Source organism: Chiloscyllium punctatum, chromosome 11, assembly GCF_047496795.1.
Source record: "Chiloscyllium punctatum isolate Juve2018m chromosome 11, sChiPun1.3, whole genome shotgun sequence".
Taxonomy (NCBI): domain Eukaryota; kingdom Metazoa; phylum Chordata; class Chondrichthyes; order Orectolobiformes; family Hemiscylliidae; genus Chiloscyllium; species Chiloscyllium punctatum.
This window is the reverse complement of record NC_092749.1, coordinates 97148368-97167917: the sequence shown is the minus strand read 5'-3', so window position 1 is coordinate 97167917 and position 19550 is coordinate 97148368. Positions and strand designations below refer to the sequence as shown.

The 19550-nt window shown below is 41.5% G+C and overlaps 1 protein-coding gene across 3 annotated transcripts in view; it reads right to left on the bottom strand.

The window, feature by feature from the left end:
- Positions 1-609: 609 nt before the first annotated feature.
- Positions 610-19550, bottom strand: part of LOC140483239 (pleckstrin homology domain-containing family G member 1-like) — a 212757-nt gene continuing 193816 nt past the window's right edge. For all 3 annotated transcript variants that reach the window (XM_072581337.1, XM_072581339.1, XM_072581338.1), the window contains 2 exons: positions 9564-11235; positions 610-4943 (listed from right to left, as the gene is read on the bottom strand). In XM_072581337.1, the coding sequence (XP_072437438.1) occupies positions 3910-4943; positions 9564-11235 (2706 nt within the window). In that variant the 3' untranslated portion in view covers positions 610-3909. The remainder of the gene's footprint in view (positions 4944-9563; positions 11236-19550) is intronic.

The window sequence follows — 19550 nt, the reverse complement described above, 5'->3', positions numbered from 1 at the left end:
GTTTTAAAGTGTATATTGGTTATAACACAATTCCAACCCCATTAGTTTAAATGGTGCTGCTATTACACCATTTTCTTATAACAAGGGATTGCACGAGAATAGAACTATACTTTAGCAGAACTGACTGTATGAGTATGCCATGAATCTGCAGGACTTGGAATCTTCTCACTCGCTTTCATTTCACATGCAATACTAAGATCCCCAATGCATACCCTGTCATCAAGTTTGTGTCTACCACTGATCTCTGCCAATGTCCCCTTCAGACCCATCACAATCACGAGGAGGTTGGTTACCTCTCTTTATGACTGTGCTCTCCACTCCAGTTCCCAACTTTTCCCTCTTTGGCTACCTGCTGCTGGTTCTAGGATACTGTAGCTAGTATGAGACACCATGAAGAGAATTATGCCAGCCTTAGCCAAACCAATCACCTTGAACATAAAACCTTCTTCTATATTGACCGATTGCAAGACATGCTCCAGGCAATCGCACATGCACAAAATGTTGCTTCACAGCCTTTACATTTACTGTCATGGACTCTTACTCACTTCCACATGCTGAACAACATTTGGGGAAAAAAAAAAGATCAACAAAAATCAGTCCAGACAATACTTGAAGACTTGAGTTATTTATTTCAAATGAATCATTTCTGTATCGTGTACACTGAGAATGTCCCTCCAGACAAAATAATATTATAAAAGTTAAAATGAGATTTTAGAACTATTCCTGGTAAATTTGGCATGCATTAGGCTCAGCTTTTCTTTGAGCAAAGTAAAATTAATTAAGCGAGCAATTTTTAAAAAATATTTTGCTACATGTTCAACATTCAGACATTTTTACAAAATAAACCATAAAAAGTGCATTTTTTTTAAAATGGAAGTCATTATTCAGCTCAAATCTCTCATCCATAGGACAAGGCATCACAACCCCAGTTTCTGAGATAGTTTTTATTTATTTAACATGGTCACCTCAGCAGTCACTTCAGTTTTAACACTGGAAAAAATTACCTTCAAGTACCACATGTCAGGACTGCAAGTGATTTTCATTATGATCCCTTACCATTGCAGGTGGCAATGTAATTTGTACAGTATAGCTTCTAAAAAGGAATGACACTAGGAAATTAACAGGTAATTTCAGGATATCTTGAAATAATTTTCCAGAATATAAACGTCAGTATCTCTCCTCTCCAGTTCAGTGATTCTCATTTTAATCTCATTAACTAGAGCAAATATCCAATGAAGAATTGCAATAAAGTATTAACCTAATATTAAAAATAATTGATACAAAATTTACACATTTCTAACTATTTTGCGAACTATTGTGTCCCACTGGTTTTCATGATTAGAAGTCATTTAATGCTCACTTCAGTTCCTACAAGTGCATCTCATTATTGCTTAAAATAGAAGCTGTGCATCACTTTAAAACAATTTCTCCATTTGTTTTCCAGTTTTCTATATGGATGAATATGAGGGAATAGCAAATTTGCAATGGAAAACCAAGCAATGGGATTCACATCAATAGAGTCATACACCATACTGTCACCTACAGTTGGGTTCAATATACACTTATTGCTTAAGTATTTTGAAAGGAGGCACAGAGATAGAAACAACACGGTAATTTTCACCATCATTTTCCTGGGGATGTACTGATGGAATAGCTGTGGTGCAGATCTATAAAAAACTCTTGGGCACCTTATGTATGGTTTATTCTACAAGATTTCAAAGCAGTACACAGTTCTATAATAAACCTACAGTGTAAATTCATAATGAATGAATGAATGAATGAATGAATGAATGGAGTGGAATCTTCCTTACCCTTGTATCCAGCCCACTGATAACTAAAATGAAAAAGGTGACTGGTTCAACAAACTATACAGGCAGGGAGAATTTGAAAAAATTCTTTTGATGGAATTTACTACAGCAACTAAATTGAGATACAGATACACTAACCCTTAGGAGACTGGATTTCTAAAAACTGGGGTCTCAATTATATTAAGATACTGTATTCGGAGCACTAAGAATACTACACAAATGACTATACAAATAGCTTGACAACACTTGAATGCAAAATTTGATTTGGATTGGTGTTACATCTAGATTTGCCCATTGGTTGTGAACATGTTACTCGTTTTCAATGCTTGAGAAATCCATGAGAAACACTTTGCAATTGATCTCTGATCACAACAGTATCGTTTCACTGAACATTAAGATCTTCTTCACAATTAGAGTTATGATTAGGATGGAGATTACACTAGCAGTAACCGTCACCGTCTGTGGAGCTGGAATGGAGGTGGATGGAGTCAGAGTAGGGTAAAGGGTTATGAACAAGTTTATACCCTAGTCTCAGAATAATGAATGAGCTGAAGATGAAAAACAGATTCAACAATTGAAACAACTTCCAGTTACCCATAACTATTATTGATGTGAAAATCTATAACCATGAAATAACCATGTGGAATGTACAGAATCAAACAGAGACCAATGCATCAATGTAATCAGTACATGGTTTTAAGGTAGTGCATTCCCTCATTTCTTCATTAGTCACCATAATCTGTAGTACCACCTTCTCCTAACCACTCTGTGCTCAATAATAAAAAAGGAAAGTCACTGTCGTTGATCTGGCACAGACTATCAATATAGGAGATGTCTATTTGGTAAGTGGCTCATGATAGGGCATCAACATTGCTTCCTAAAATTCAAAATGCTTTCCCCACCAGTCATCACCCATTCTTGCCCTAGCCCCCATCACGGTCATTGGTTATCCTCACCTGTCTCAGAATGTGCAGTGCTCATGTAAATTGCCTCCCTCTCCAAGTGAGCAGAGGTGCTTTTGCCTTTAATCTTAGCCTCAGCTGAGCAAGCTAAATGGTTGAAGTTCCCAGTTTCTCAATGTCTATTCTTTTGAAAAGGATGGCTAGCTTAGCACAAGTGAGTAAGAGAAGCCTGAAGGCATTTAGCATTAGTGCTTTGATAGGTGGAATCAAATCTGTTTGGTGCAATACCATCAGGTGAGGTGCAGGGGCAGTGGGAGGTTGGCTGGGGGTGTTTAGCACAGAGGAAAACAGGAAAAATATAGGGGATGGATAACCAACAGGCTATAGGATTCCAGTTATATCATGAGGTCACTTTTCCAGCTGGTCACTGACTAGTCAAGAGCACTGACCCCTTGTTGTTTAGAATAAAAATAAAATACACTGGTGGTCTGTGGAGAAATGACAGACAAACTGATAGAGGACTGGGCTTTCTTCCTTTTTGATCTGGTTTTTCATGTGACAGATTCCAAGAAGACCACTATACTGTTCACACTTGCCAGTCTTTCCATCCCTTACTATGCATTGCTCAGAATTTCAGTAATGGTTCCACAGCTGGCTGAGCAGGGAGAAGAAATCTTGCCCAACTTGTTCCATTTGCAGTTTTATGCAATTCAATGTGTGAAACTGTAATATCCTCAGTCTCAGAGATTAGGACGCCCACAGACCAGGCCATCTTCCGTACAGATCATTTCCACCCCGTGCCCCATAAAAAACAAAACTGAATGACACTGGAGTCAATACGTGAACTGGAACAAAGATGGGCAGGCAATCACCCCTGGTCCAACCATCAAGCCCCCAATTGGAACACTTGACCACCCATATTCCTCATAGCATGCAAGATATATCTGCATTTCCTAGTCACTTTTTCCACTGGTTCCTGCTTTACACAAAACTAAACCCTCATTTGCATTTCTTTCTTTCAAAACTTGTCCATTGCCACAACCTAGATACTATTTAACACAAAAGGTTCGCTGACTTCAGCAGCAATAGCACAATGGTGGCAAGATAACTGGAAATCTACACGAAGTGCTTGCAAACAGTTAATACGTAATGGTTTCCCCTCTTTTTTTCTCTTCAGTCTTCAAACGGAGAGGAAATGTTCAAGCAAAGCTGCTGGAGCTGAGACACTGAAACTTGTCCCGCAGAGTCTGAACAATATTCTGCTGGTTGGGAGAGGGTTCCCGCCAGAGATAGTGGCTCAGCTGGTCAGGCTCTGCCAACATAGTTAAAGAGCCCATTGCATCACTATCTGACAATGGGATACAGGAGGCACGAGCCAAACGGGTATTGCCAGGTTCGGGAGTAGATTCTGCTTTGCCATTAAAATGGAAGCTCAGGTCATGAGTGAAGGTTCCCTCATCCAGGTCTTCATAATCCTCATCCTCAGACTTAATCTCCACGTAGTCTTCATCATCTTCCCCAGTGTCATTGAAATTGGCAAAGTAGTTCTGTGTTGCCAATTGGGCATCAAGGGGTGGAACCCTGTTAACTACAACAACCTTTTGCGAGTCCCGTAAAGTCAGAGCTGGCTCGTCAATCTCTTGGCTCCCAACATGTAGTCTGTCAGAGGCAGGGTTCCGGCTGGAGAATAGTGCCTGCTTATCCAAAGTACGATTGATGGAGTCAGAGGATTGGCTTGTTATCACAGCTGGAGAAGGCAGCAAAGTCTCCCGCTGCTTACCCTCACTCGTCCTGCGACCTAGGGAGTTGTAGCCATGGGCCATCGAGCAATCTGACCTACCAGGTGGGACAATAATGGCACTCCATCGTTGCTGCATTGGGACAGGTGGACAGGCTGCAACAGAGGGGACTGAGCCAGCTAACCCCCCTCTACTCTGAAGTCGCCCATTTGTGACATTCTTCTCTTGGCTGGAATATTTAGCTGCAAGTCCCTGAATATCTGGCCAGGCAACAAAGTCTGCCAACTCCCCATTACTGTAGGTAGAGTGTAGCAGCCAGTCCTCAGTGCCCAGGGACTGCCCATGGGAGGGGGGACCAGAGACTGGGCTTTGCATAGTCTTTTGTGCACACACCTCCCCACTGTTGTCTACTGGCACACTTGGTGATGATTTAGATGGAGTCTCTTTGAACAGGAACTGGTCATACAGCTGGGAGTATTCAGCAATTCGGGCACCTGAGAAATAACAAAAAAATTACTGGTTAAACAAGTGTAAACAGAAATAACCCTGACATTACAGAGGCAGCAAGGTGGCTTAGTGGTTAGCACAGCGCCAGGGATCTGGGTTTGATTACAGTCGGTGTGGAGTTTGCACGTTTTCCTTATGTCTGTGTGGGTTTTCGCCAGGTGCTCTGGTTTCCTCCTAAAGTCCAAAGATGTGCACATTAGATGGATCGGCCATGCTAAGTTCCCTGCAGTGTGTAGGGCTGTGCAAGCTAGATAGGGTGGCTATGGTAAATGTGGGGTTACAGGGGTAAGGTAGGACGTAGAATCTTCCGAGGGTCAGTGCAGACTCAATGGGCCAAACAGCCTCCATCAGTAAGGATTCTATGATTACAAGCTGTATAACAATGAAGGTTTAGAGGAGGTGGTGGCAGTGCCATGGTAACATCACTAAGCGAGCAATCCAGAACCCCAGGCTAATGTTCTAGGGACATGGGCTCAAGTCTCCACTATGGCAGATATTTTTATTGAATTAAATTCAGCTATAGAATAAAAGGTTAGCCTAATGGCAACTGTGTAATCACTTGATTGTCATAGAAACCCATCTGGTCCATTAAGTTCCTTCAAGGTAAGTCAGATATCTGCCATCCTTACACAGTATGTGACTCCAGACGTACTGCAAATGACTGACTCTCAATTATCTTCTAGGCAATCAGGGTTGGCATACAAATGCCAGCCTAGCCAGCACCTTTCTCTGAATGAATTTTAAAAAAAGAAGTTTTTGGAAGTTTACCAAGTCTTTCGTACATCTGGGCAATTCTACTGGAACAGCAGAGGAGTAAAGGAACAACAGTGGGCCATTCAGCCCCATCCCTAGATGTTTCATTGTTTATGGATTTCCTTAATCCTTACAGACCAAAAAAAAATTGATGTGAAAATTATAATTAACCAAGCCTCAGCAGCTCTTGGGTGGACAGTGTTCCCATTTTCCACCATCTTGTGTGTAAAGGTATATCATGTCATCACCCTGAATGGCCTAATTCTAATCTTAACGTAGAAAAACAAACTGCTGGAGAAACTCAGCTGGTCTGATAACATCTGTGGAAAGAAAGCAGAATTAACTTTATAAATAAGAGCAGACAGGAAAAAGGGAGGGATATTTATGTTGATGACAGGTCTGGGCAGAATGGGCACAATAGGATTTCGGAGCAGGAATAGGCCATTTGGCCTTTCAAACCTGCTCCACTAGTCAATAAGGTTAGAGCTGACCTGACTGTGGTCTCATCTCCACTTTCCTATCTGTACCTCAAACTCCTCTATGATAAAATCTAACTCGGTTTTGAATAAACTTCAAAGTCTACCCTTCATTATCTTCTAGGGAAAGATTCCACACTGCAAATCCTAGAGGAGAAAAGCTCATCTGTATTAAAAGAGAGACACCTTACTTTTAAACTATGTCCCCTAAATTTAGACCACCCAAGCAGAAATTTAGAAATAAAACAGCTTGGCATTCCCTGTGGTTATGTAAGTAACTGAATAAATGGAAACCTTCACCATCTTCTGTAGTTCATAACATTTTGGATGATGGATGATTCAGGATCCTGAATTCTCAAGGTGATAACAGCACAAGTGGCCATGGCTCATCCTGAAGCATCGGCCAAAGTCCTGACCTTCATCAAGGAGAACAAAAGGCAGATATATGGAAACACCAACATATGCAAATTCCTCTCCTGGTTCCACACACTCCTGTCTAGGGTCGATTTCACCATTCTTTCACTAATTGGATTAAAATCCAAGTAAGTATCTCCTGAAAGCTGTGCAAGACTGTACCTATGCAACAGACTGCCAGGGTTCAAGGAGTTCACTCACTACCACTTCAAGGTGGCAATAAATCCTAGGATTCCCACATCCCGTGAATAAATTATAAAACATGTTGGCTCAATTGCTTAGGTGAACATCTAAGAGAAACTGCTCTATTCCTGAGACAAGAGGCTACTTTGCTACAAATCTTCACCAAACAACTTAACAGCATTTAGTACTGATCAGACTGCATTCACAAAAACTGAAGGAAAAAGGCTGCAGTAAACTTGACCAATGCAAACTTACAAATAGAAGGACTACAATTGGTTCAATATAACACAATAGCTCCATTCTCATGCGATCTTGTGTTATGAAAATCATACAATACCCACGGCATTTAAACTAATGGGCCGGAATTGCGTTAAAGCCAATTTGCGTTATAGCAGAACCGACTGTATATTAAACCCTGTTTAATCTTAAGTCCTGTGTCACCTCACAGGTAATAATAGAAAAGACTGACACCAGATTGGATAAAAGAGGCAGTTTTAAGAAAAATGAATGAGGGTAGTAGCACAGGTGTTTGAGGGATCTCCAGATCTCTAGTCCATGACAGCCAAAGAAACAAGAACACCCTGTTGTACCATTCAATTGGATCAATGATTGCCTCTTCTTAGATCACATCATTCTCCACAAATCCAACAATTTCAGTCTCAAAGATGCTCAATCAGCTTTCACAATCCTTGAGGGTACAGGGTTCAAAAGATTTACCACCAGAAGTTCTCCTCAGGTCTTTCACAGTCAACCCATTAGTTTGAGATGTCTCTTGATTATAGACTTACCAAGGGAAACATCTACCGATATCCACTCCCAGACCTTATGAGAATTTAAGTTTCAATAAGAACATCTCAATTGTTGAAACTCTAGAGAATACAAATTTAGACTAATCTCTTAGAATAAGATAAACCTGTCATTCCTGGAATTAGTCTGGAAATCCATTGCATTCTAATATTCCCCTCCTTTCTTTAAAAAAAAACTGGGTCACATTTGCTAGTTTCCAATCTGCAGGAATTTTTTTTTATAATTTAAGGAATTTGAAAAGATAGCTACTGCTGCTGTAATAAACCCCACCTTCAATCCTTTGAAATGCAATGCATCTGGACCAGACAAGTTACCAACTTTCAATCTGAAAATGTTCAAATGCTAACTCTATTTTTCTCAGTTTCCAAGCCCTTCATGTGATAGAAGGTTATTTTATATATACTTTGGACTTCTATTTCAAAACAGATGCACATGGATTTGGGTCATTGTTTTTAAAAACGGGTCAAAAAAATGATTTGAAGCTGTGCATCGATTACAAAAACAGATAACCACATTTAAGTGCCTGGCAGAACCCCTATAGTGTTAGCAGATGGAATGTTTATACTTCAAATTTACAACAGATGAAATCGCCATTAGTTTTAGCTTTGAATGTGTTTCAGGGAAATCAAGAGTTTGGTTCAGAAGAGCAATACTTTCTCCTAGCAGGAGCATCAAGCTTTTCATTCAAGGGAACCAGTCACTCCAGCTGAAGTATTTTTGTTTATGTAGCTTCCAAACCAGGAGAGTTTTAGATAGAAATCTTCAGGTTGGTAGAATGGAGGCCATAAAACTGTGAAAGAGTCATGCTAGTGGACTCCAAGGAATCGTAAAACTGCTAATGCAGTCCGACAAGAGGGAACTGGGAGGAGTTAGGTACAAACTTAGACTTTAGATAGAAGAGAAATTTCTCTCTAAATGAGCATATGTAAAAGGATGGTGTTTGAAAGGTTGAAACTCTGTTTGCTGTTTGTGTTAGTAAGATCTTAACTCCTCCAAAAATCTCTCATATACACATCACCCATAGCACTGTTGCTCATCCAAACCACAAGTAAATCCAAATCACAATCATTACTGTATTACACACAACACATTTCTAATTTCTCAATTCATAATTGTGCCCAACATTACCACTATTGTTTTGTGGATGAGCAACTCCCAATATTTGCTGCCCTTTGCTGGTTCTTAGCTCCATTCAAACAAAATTCTACATCTTGATCCTTTGACTGAAGTTCTTCTCTCACTAACGATCTTGTGCTTTAAGAGTGCTATCCCACCTTTCCCTTTTTGCCAAATGATGAGTACTCTTGAATATTCAGTTCTCAACCTTGGTCACCCTGTTGCCACATCTTTGTGTTAATTAAATAATACATTTAGCTCAATTTAAGCCTTCAAAACTCAACCTCATTCAATGTGATGTGTATTCTGATAAGAGTGCTTTTAATTGGGCATTCTATTCCTGTTTGCTACTTGCGTTTACATTATCCATCTTCAGATTTTTTTTAAACTTCTGTTAGCAGTTTTTAAACTGTCTCTGATCTGGAGATCCTTTCAGGTCCCCATGCCCTCCCAATCATTTTAAACCATTATGGCCAACAATGGTGGACCCAGTAAAATTAGGCATGCACAAGGAGTCAGAACTAGAACAGCAACTGAGGGTTATAAAGCTGAAAGCAGTTATTCAGATATGAAGGGGAGGAAGAAGAACTCTGAAAGAAGTACAAATATTGCCTCAGGAGCTATGATGGTCAGCGAAGGCATAGATGATGTGAAAATCGAAAATGGTATGATTGAGGATACAAGCAACAGAATTTTGATATAGCTCAAACTTAAGAACAGAAGTGTGAGGTTAAGGTTGAAACATTAAGCATTGAGTGAAGGGCAGAGATGGACAATGTTAAAGATGAAAGTAGGTCACTGCAAAAGCATTGAAAGTTCATCCATCAAATAGAAGGTTTTGGGGATGATTCTACATACCAATGGCAGTTCCACCTTGTTTCTTTTCTTCCAAAATAGCCACCAGGTCCTTGCATTTTCTCTTGGGTTGATCAGAGGGTGATTGTTCTGCTGTGTTCTTCATCTTGAGCAGCTGATTAGCCTTCTTGATTTTTTGGCTGTACTGCCGGGCCATGTAATAGACTCTGCGTTTGGTTCGATCCATGATATCTAGATCCTGAACAACAGTCTCAACATTAGTACTGCGCCACAAACTCTCTGTGTCAACCACCTCACCATCCAAGAAGGAGGCAACACTTGCAGTTAACACTGACGCTTCCCCACTTGGCTCGCTGCTGTCTGTTTTGACACTGCTAGTGCTCAATCTGCCAGATTTGTTCTTCACTGCTTCAACAAAGCTAGGGCACACCTTAGTGGAGCAAGCAAGCGACCTTTCCTTCTGGCTTTCCTGGGTGCTAGCCGGTCCACTCAGATCATCCTCACTGACTGGGAAGGCTGCAGGGAGACGGTCCCGCCTGGTCTCCTCGCTCTTCCTGATGTAGTCCTCCAGGTCATTCCAGATCTCGTCCACCTCCTCAGACAGTATGTCTGGGATGGATTCACGTGATTCACAGTGAGAATTGGCAGAGCTGTTCCAGCCCGACTGACTCTTCTCTATCAGGTGGTCGAGACTGGGAGCTTCGTCGCCACTGAACCGAAGGCTCTCCTCAGAAACAAAACCTCCCAGTCCACAAGAACTCAAATCGCTGTCAGGAGCCAGGAAGCTGTGCCTCTTGCTGCATTCTTCCCAATCATTCTTCAGCTGTGTGCGCGCTGTCTCAGGCAACACCAGCCTCTCATTCAGTGACTCAACAGTCTTCAATTCCCGTTTGGGCAAAGCTGGAGAATTTTGGCCAGACACCAGGCTGGTCTCAGTGAGATGAATGGAGCTGGCTCTCCCCTCCCACCTTTCTTGAATCTCAACATCCTTGTGGCTTAGGTTGCCATGTTGGTGTTTCTTTTCAACTTGACCACTCGACTGGAATCTGGCACCAGTTATCTCCCCTGGACTGCAGGTAACTTCCTGTTGCTCTTCAGCTAATCTCTCCTCACTGGCAAGCATAATGTTCTCATATATGCCTTCAGTGGTATTGGATCTCAAGTTGACTGCAACCTGTGAGTTCCGCATTTCGTCATCTAATCCTTCAGATTTTGTGGAGCTGGCATTTCGAGCAACGGAGGTTTGAGCACTGGAAATCCCTGGTGTTGTTCGGGAATGACTGCCAGCAGGCGGTCGGTGTCGGGAAGCCAAATGGCGTTCCCCAGCGCTGCTGGCTCTCCTCACAACCCTTCGTTCAGTGCCTGCACATAGATAATCCAGAGCAGAGGTCTCAGTGCGACCATTGTTCGGTATATTGGAACTGTGGTACAGTGGACGGATTGGGGTGGAGGAGAGATTTGGCGTGGAGGCTGTTGTCACAAACTTTTGGTAGTCATCGCCCCCTCGACCCCCATGGGATAATGCTTGACTGGGGAATGAGGCACGTCCATTGAGAGGCTCAGTCCACACATCTCTCAACTCCATGTCCAGCAGTCCACACACACTGCCTGTGGTTTCAATCTGTTCTGCAGTATGGGTAACTGGTTGAGTGTTCCAACATTCGAAATGAACATTAAACAGTCGAGTGTCGTTGGTTGAGGATTTGGAAGACACCTGAAAAATATAATAAAAAGGTATTTTTAAAAACTGAAGAGATTTAGGAAGAGCATTCCGGAACTTGGGACCAAGACAACTGAAGGTACAGCTACCGAGATGGACTAAAGGAAGCAGGTGATCCTAAGAGGTCAGAATCACAGAACTGGGAGGGGTTTGTAAGAGTGAGAGAACTGGAAAGAGCTAGAGAGATTTAAAACACCTGTAAATTCAAAATCTGTTGCGCCTGCAGTCCATATACATCAAACACAAGGACAGAGATTCATCAGGAGTTGGTACAATTCAGGAATACATGCAGAATTTGGGATGCTAATTTTAGAGGTTGCCAAGTAGAAAACTGACTTGGAGTAGGTTTCAATAGTCAAGTTGAAGGTAATAAAAGCACATTGCAGTTCAATAGCAGATTGCTTGAGACAAGGTACAGCTAGGTAATATTAGAGATGGCCAAAGACACTGGAGGAGGAGGTCAGTCTATTCAACTGTGTCAAGTCTGCATACAGGTTTAGGAAGATTACGAGGGATAATATGGTAGCATGGCTCTAGTCAAGAAGGATGACTAAGGCCAATTTGGTATCGCAGCCTGGGCAAAAATCCAACTGCACAATTTCAATATGCAGTTGCAGAAAAGATTAGCAATGGATGTGGGTGATAACACAATCAATAACTTAAGATAGGATTTATTTTTATTCTTTCATGGGATGAAAGCATTGCTGGTTAGGCCAGCATTTATTACCCATTCCAGTGGGTAATTTCTGTGAAGAGTCAACTACATTGCTGTGGATCTGGAGTCACATGTAGTTCAGACCAGATAAGGATGGCAGCTTCCTTCTTAAAAAGGGCATTAGTGAACCAGATGTGTTTTTCCAACAATTGATAATAGCTTCATGGTCATTATTGGACTCTTAATTCCAGATTTGTTTTTTATTGAATTCAAATTCCACAATCTGCTGCAGAGGATTCAAACTCAGGTCCCCAGAACATTATCTGGGTGTCTGGATTCACAGTCCTGCAATAATACCACTAAGTCATCATCACCCCCAAATGGCATGGCATTTGGCAAAAGCAGAAAAGGTGAAAGTCTTCACTTGTAGGGATGTAAGGACGATTTTTTTGAAAAGCACAGATCAGTATCTTAATGGAAAACTTTATAGTATCAGTTAATAGACAGAACAGGAAGTAATTGGGTGATCAGCAGTTTAGTAGCAAAGAGGTCAAAGGAAGGAGGAGATGGGTCTCGTGGACAGGAAAAATTTAGACAGCAAATTAGTTTGGAGTTAAAATTAAAAAAGGACAAGATTAGGAGGCAAGGTGTGCAAAGACAGCAATAAGCAACTAGATGGATGGACTCCGTTGTAATAGTTAAATAAAAAAAAAAAAAAAAAAAAAAAAAAAAAAAAAAAAAAAAAAAAATCGACCACACCACCCTGTGGTCCAATATTTCAACTCCCCCTCCCACTCTGCCAAGGACATGGAGGTCCTGGGCCTCCTTCACCGCCGCTCCCTCACCACTAGACACCTGGAGGAAGAACGCCTCATCTTCCGCCTCGGAACACTTCAACCCCAGGGCATCAATGTGGACTTCAACAGCTTCCTCATTTCCCCTTCCCCCACCTCACCCCAGTTCCAAACTTCCAGCTTAGCACCGTCTCCATGACTTGTCCTACCTGCCTATTTTCTTTTCCACCTATCCACTCCACCTTCCCCCCTGACCTATCACCTTCATCCCCTCCCCCACTCACCTATTGTATTCTATGCTACTTTCTCCCCATCCCCACCCTCCTCTAGCTTATCTCTCCACGTTTCAGGCTCACTGCCTTTATTCTTGATGAAGGGCTTTTGCCCGAAACGTCGATTTTACTGCTCCTCAGATGCTGCCTGAACTGCTGTGCTCTTCTAGCACCACTAATCCAGAGAATCTGGTTTCCAGCATCTGCAGTCATTGTTTTACTAGGTAAAAACATATCCCACATCTCTTACTGGTGACTGTAAGCAGTGGGTTAATCAATACATTTGACAGCCTCACTTGATTAAACTTTGTATTCCAGGATTATTTGATTATTGAGCAGTTTTAACAGAACAATAGGATTCAGTGGTGCATTATATGGCCTAGCCAGATCTAAAAATGATTCCCTATATTCCGCCAGAGATCATATGCTTCAGGTCAGGCAAACAAAAATACAGAGCAGTTCTCAAATGGAGGGGGATGGGGAAATATTGAACTTCAAAAGGAATCTGGGTGGCCTGCTTCAGGATTCACAAAGCTAACACACTGGTACAGCAAGCAATTAACAAAGCAAATGGTTTGTTGGCCTTTATTACCAGAGGATAGGTATTTTAGTAGTAAAAACATCTGACTGCAGTTATATGGAGCCTTTAAGAGATTGGTTAGGAGAGACCAAAGAGCTTTACTAGGGGGAAAAGATGGTCATAAAAAAGATGAAGGAATGAATCAGATCAACAACTAGAGAAATGTCAAGCTAAATGGAGGACCAAAGGTTAGATAGTCAAGATTTTGAAAGTTTAAGTGCCTTGAGGGAAACATTTCCCTCTCCAGATGGCAGATACAAAAATTCATTGGGAGGGGATTGAGTGCGAAGAGAAATACAAGAAATCAGAGATGGTCTTATGGTCTCAAATCACCAATAAGACTACAAGAAATAGAAACAGCAGCAGGCCCTTCAGCCTCTTGAACCTGCTCCACCATTCAATAGGATCATGGCTGATCAGATATTCCTCATTTTCCGGATTCCCTTACTGATCAAGAATCTCAGCCTTAACTATACACACTGCCTCCACAGCTGTCTGTGGCCAGGAGCTCTAAACAATCACAGCCCTCTGGTCCAAGACTCGCCCACAACTTGGGAACATCCTCTTAGCATTTGCCCTGTCAAGCCTGTTAAGAATCCGGTTTGTTTCACTGAGGCCACCTTTCGTTCTTCTAAATTCTCGCGAGTAGAGTCCCAACCTACCTTGGCTCATAACACAATCCCTCCAAACCAGAGATCATCCAGTGAACCTTCTCTGAACTGCATCCAGTATAAATGAAACCTTTCCTGAATAAAGGGATGAGAACTGCTCAATACTCTAGGTGCAGTCTCACTAGCACCTTGTGCAGTTGCAGTTAAACCGCCCTCCTCTCATACTCAAACCCCCTTTGTAAAAGAGGGCCAACATTCCATTAGCCTTCCTGATTACCTACTGTATCTGTATGCTAGCTGTGTTGTCGTGCAAGTAACCCCAAATCCCTTTGTATTGCAGCTTTGCAGTTTTTCTCCATTTAATTCTTTTATTCTCCCTTCAAAATCATATTTTACCACATTATAATCAATTTGCCAACATTTTGCCCACTTAACCTATCAACATCCCGCTGCAAACTGTATCTGTCACAACCGGCCTTTCCATCTATTTTTGTCTCGTCTGCAAGTTTGGGGACAGTCCTCCCTCCAGTCTTCACATGTAAACAGTTACTGTTCCTGCACTGATCCTGGTGGAACCCCACTAGTCATGGGTCACCAACCTGACCAGGAACCACTTATCCCCACTTGCTGTTTCCTGTCCACTAGCCATGCCAATATAATGAACTAACACACTCACTCCAACAGTGTGATAACTTTTGCTGAGTTACCTTGTTAAACACCTTCTGGAAATCCAAATACAACAACATTATCTATGGGCTCCCTTCTATCCACCCTGGTTGAAGCTTCCTCGAAAAATTCCAATAAATTAGACAGACGTTTCCCTTTCATGAAGCTATGTTAACACTAGTTGAACAGGTTATGACTTTTCAAAAGTTCTGCTATTACTTCCTTATCAATGGATTTCAATATTTTTCTAACAATAGGCGTTAGGCCAACCAGCATGGTTACCCATTTTTGCCTCCCTCCCTTTTGGAGCAGAGTGTCATTAGTTTTCCAATCCTCCAGTACTAATCCAGAATCCAACAATGTTTAGAAAATTACAATCAATGCATCCAATATCGCTGTAGCTACTTCTTTTCAGATCCTAAGATGCAAGCCATCAGGGCCAGGGAACTATCTGCCTTTGGTCCCATTAGTTTGTCTAATATGATGTCTCTAGGTGGTGATAATAGACCTTAATTCTTTTCCCCCATATTCTTCTGGTATTATTGGGATGTTCAAAGATAAGACTGATTGGTGCAAAATATATTTAACTCCTCCACCATTTCCTTGTTTCCCAAAATCATCTCCCATGGTTCATTTTCGAAGGGACTTATGTTCCCTTTGATCTCTCTTCCGTTTTGCATGCTTAAAAAGATGCTCATCAGTTTTTATATTGCTTACTAGTTTGCCTTGTTGATTATTTTGTCTCATTGTCTTTTTATTCCCCCTTTGCTGGATTCTGAATTTATCAATTTTCAGGGCTATCACTGTGGCCTCCTTCCATGTTTTTTCTTTCAACTTTGTACTTTCCTTAACTTCCATGGTCAGTTTATCCCCCTCAGTCTTTCCTGCTCACTGGGATGTATTTTTGCTGAGAATCATCAATTACCTCCTTAAAATGTCTATCACTGCTTGCTTATTTTCATTCCTGCTAATCTGTCCAATAAGATCACTTTAGTCAACTCTTATTTTTATTTCATGTAATTCCATTTAAGAGACAACAGAAATAGAGGCCACAAAAAAAAACAGGCAAAAGGAGAAGCCATAATTTTTAGGTGAAAATGTGTCGTTGGAAAGCGCAGCAGGTCAGGCAGCATCCAAGGAACAGGAGAATCGACGTTTCGGGCATCAAAGGGCTGATGCCCGAAATGTCGATTCTCCTGCTCCTTGGATGCTGCCTGACCTGCTGCGCTTTTCCAGCAACACATTTTCAGCTCTGATCTCCAGCATCTGCAGTCCTCACTTTCTCCTCAATAATTTTTAGGTGGGCGAGTTGGTCAGGAGAGAAGAGAGATCTAGGAAGACAGGAGGCAGCAACAAATCTTCTACTTTGTCTTCCGTATCATAACTGAATCAGCTGGGGGAAAAATACCAACTACATCTGCTGACCTTTTTGAGCTGGGATAACCTCAGCATGGGCAACTTTTTTCTCCCCACAAGACTCCTTTATCACCACACAGCCTGGTAACAGTAAACATAGGTTGGATGGATCAGTATTTTCAATCTTTATTTAAATCTTAATTTAAACCTTGCAAGGTTAGCTTTGAAGACTAAATATGGCTTAGCAGATGTCACTTTCACTTCTCAAGTCTGGGTAGCAAATTATTGCCCATAAAAGATGAACATGAAAATGTAAGTTGCTACTTGAATGCAGTACTGTTGGAGCACTGTACTGTTTGCAGTGCCAAGCTCCAATTAACACCTTAGACAGAGACCCATGGATCAAGTCGACATTGGAAGATCCCAATAATTTGAGGAGTGCAAGAGTTCAGTGATCTAGTCAACAGTCTTCCTTCAATGACCACCATCTAAAGCAGGTTATCTGCATGCTTAGCTCAAGACATGTAAACATGAATTGAGACACAGCGAATACTTATCCCTTAACCTCTAATATCACACTGTACTTTGTGGGAGCTTGCCATATTTCCCTATGTTATAAAAGTGCTGCACTTCAGTTAGTTTTTAAATTGGTTGTGAAACACTTTAGGTCATCCAAAAGGATGTGAGAAGTGAAGTGCTGTAGACATACAAATCCTTTTTTAAAGATTTGGAAACAGAACAAGATCAAAATGGCCCACTTGACCAGAACCAACTTTGCTTCACTTCCCTTCTCTCTTCACCTGCAAGTCTAAGTTCAGAAAAGGTCCACGACATCTAGTTTGCAACACAGCAAGTCGGTTGCAATTCTACTAAAGATGAGACCGCTATCACACTCCATGGAAATTCTACATATCCATCACTAGGTGTCACCAAAGCATTAGTATACTTCATTTTGTATTTTCGTGGAGTTCCGACTCATCAGCCTGGAAAGTAAGAGGTATTTTACAGTGGTTTTAAATGCTATTTGATGTTTCAAACTAAAGAAGGTAGGGCAAGGTGCAGTTTTAAATTTGTCATCCTGATTTTCATATTCCTTCATGGACTTGTCCTTTGCCATCTCTAATTCCTCCAGCACTAGAATCCTTTACAGTCATCCAATTTGGATTTTCCTACAGTGATGCCTTCACTTACTTGAATGCCAAGTGTGGAGTTCTTTCTTAAACTTCTCCCATGCCTTAAGTCACAGAGGTGTACCACACGGAAACAGACCCTTTGGTCCAACTTATCCATTGCCAACCAGATACCCTAAATTAATCTTATGCCTTGCCAGCATTTGGCCCATATCCCTCTAGACCCTTCCTATTCATATATCCATCCAGATACCTTTTAAGTGCTATAATTGTACCAGCCTCCACCAATTCCTCTAGCAGCTCATTCCATACACCATTGAGTGAAAAAGTTGCCCAGTAGGTCCCTTTTAAATCTTTCCTCTCGCACCCTAAACCTATGCCCTCTAGTTCTGGATTCCCCCAACCCAGGGAAAAGATCTTGTCTATGTACCCTATCCACACTATCGATTTTATAAACATCTATAGGTCACCCCTCAGCCTCAGATTCATTAAAACATAACTCTGACTAAATTCCTGGTCATCTGTCTCTATGTTTGATGGCATCTCACGATCAAATTTATTTGATACAGTTCCTTGAGATATCACCATGCATTTGTGCAATGCTGCAAATCATAAAAAGCTTGCATTTGTAGTCAAACGCTAATGTCGTGCCTACATTTAAGGCAAACTGTAAGTTGTCTGGGAACTACAGACCAGAGAGTCTGATATTGATTGTGGGCAAGTTGTTGGAGGGGATTCCGAGATCGGATTTACAAGAATTTGGAGAGGCGAGGACTGATTAGGGATAGTCAGGATGGCTTTGTACGTGGGATACAGTATCTCACTAACTTGAGTTTTTTTTTGAGGACACGACCAAAAATGATAGATAACAGCAGAGCGGTAGACGTCATCTACATGGACTTCAGTAAAACCTATGACAAGGTTCAGCATGGTAAACTGGCTGGTAAAGTTAGATCATGTGGGTTTCTTGCCAATTGGATACAAAAAATTGTCTCGACAATGGGAGACAGTAGATGATGGTTCAGAGTTGTTTTTTGGATGGAAGCCTGTGACCAGTACTGGGACCACTTTTGTTTCTTCTTATTATAAAAGAACTTGAATGAGAATACAGGAAGCATGGTAAGTAAGTTTGCAGGTGACACTAAAATTGGTGGTATAGCAGATACTGAGGTTATCCATGATTACAAAGGATTCATGATCAACTGGGCCAATGGGCTGAGGACTTTAATTGGATGAATGAAAGGGGGTGCATTTTGGCAAGACTAACAAGAGCAGGACTTCGAGTAAATGGCAGAGGCTCAGGCAGTGTTGTTGAACAGAGACCCCCTAGGGGTTCAGGTATACGGTTCTTTGAAAGTTGTGTCACAGGTCGACAAGGTGTGCATTTAGCACACCTGCCTTCATTGCTCAAACTATTGAATACATGAGTTGGGACGTCATGAGGAGGTTGCACAGGACATTGGTGAGGCGCCTTCTGGAATACTTGTACAGTTCTGCTATTATAATATTAAATTGGAGGAGGTTCAGAAAAGATTTACAACATATTGCCCAGAATGGAGGGTTTGAAAGACCAGATAGGCTGGGACTTTTTTCACTGGGGTTTGTGAGACTGAGGGTGACCTTATAGAGGTTTATAATATCATGATAAATTGAACAGCAAAGGTCTTTTCCCCAGGGTAGTGGAGTCCTAAACTATTTTTAAGATGCGAGGAGAAAGATTTAAAAAGGGACCTGAGGGACAACTTTTTCCACAGAGGGTGGTTTGTATGTGGAATATGTGAGAAGAAGGTGTGGTAGCAGCAGATACAGTTACAACAATTAAAAGACTTTTGGACAGGTACACAAATAGGAAAGGTTTAGAGAGATGTGAATCAAACACAGACAAATGGAACTAATTTAGTTTGGGAAACTTGGTTGCTATGAATGAGTTGGACTGAAGGGTCTGTTTCCATGTTGCATGACCCTGGGTGCTCCGGTTTCGTCCCACAGTCCAAAAGATGTGCAGGTTAGGTGAATTGGCCATGTTAAATTGTCCATAGTGTTAGGTCCATTAGTCAGAGGGAAATGGGTCTGGGTGGGTTACTCTTCGGATGGTCGGTGTGGACTGGTTGGGCCAAAGGGCCTGTTTCCACACTGTGGGGAATCTAATCTAATCTACAAATGATCACATCTCCAGGACGATCAACAGTATTTTACAAACATGCAATGACTTTTAAAGAAAAACATGGCAACCCGTTCAAACATC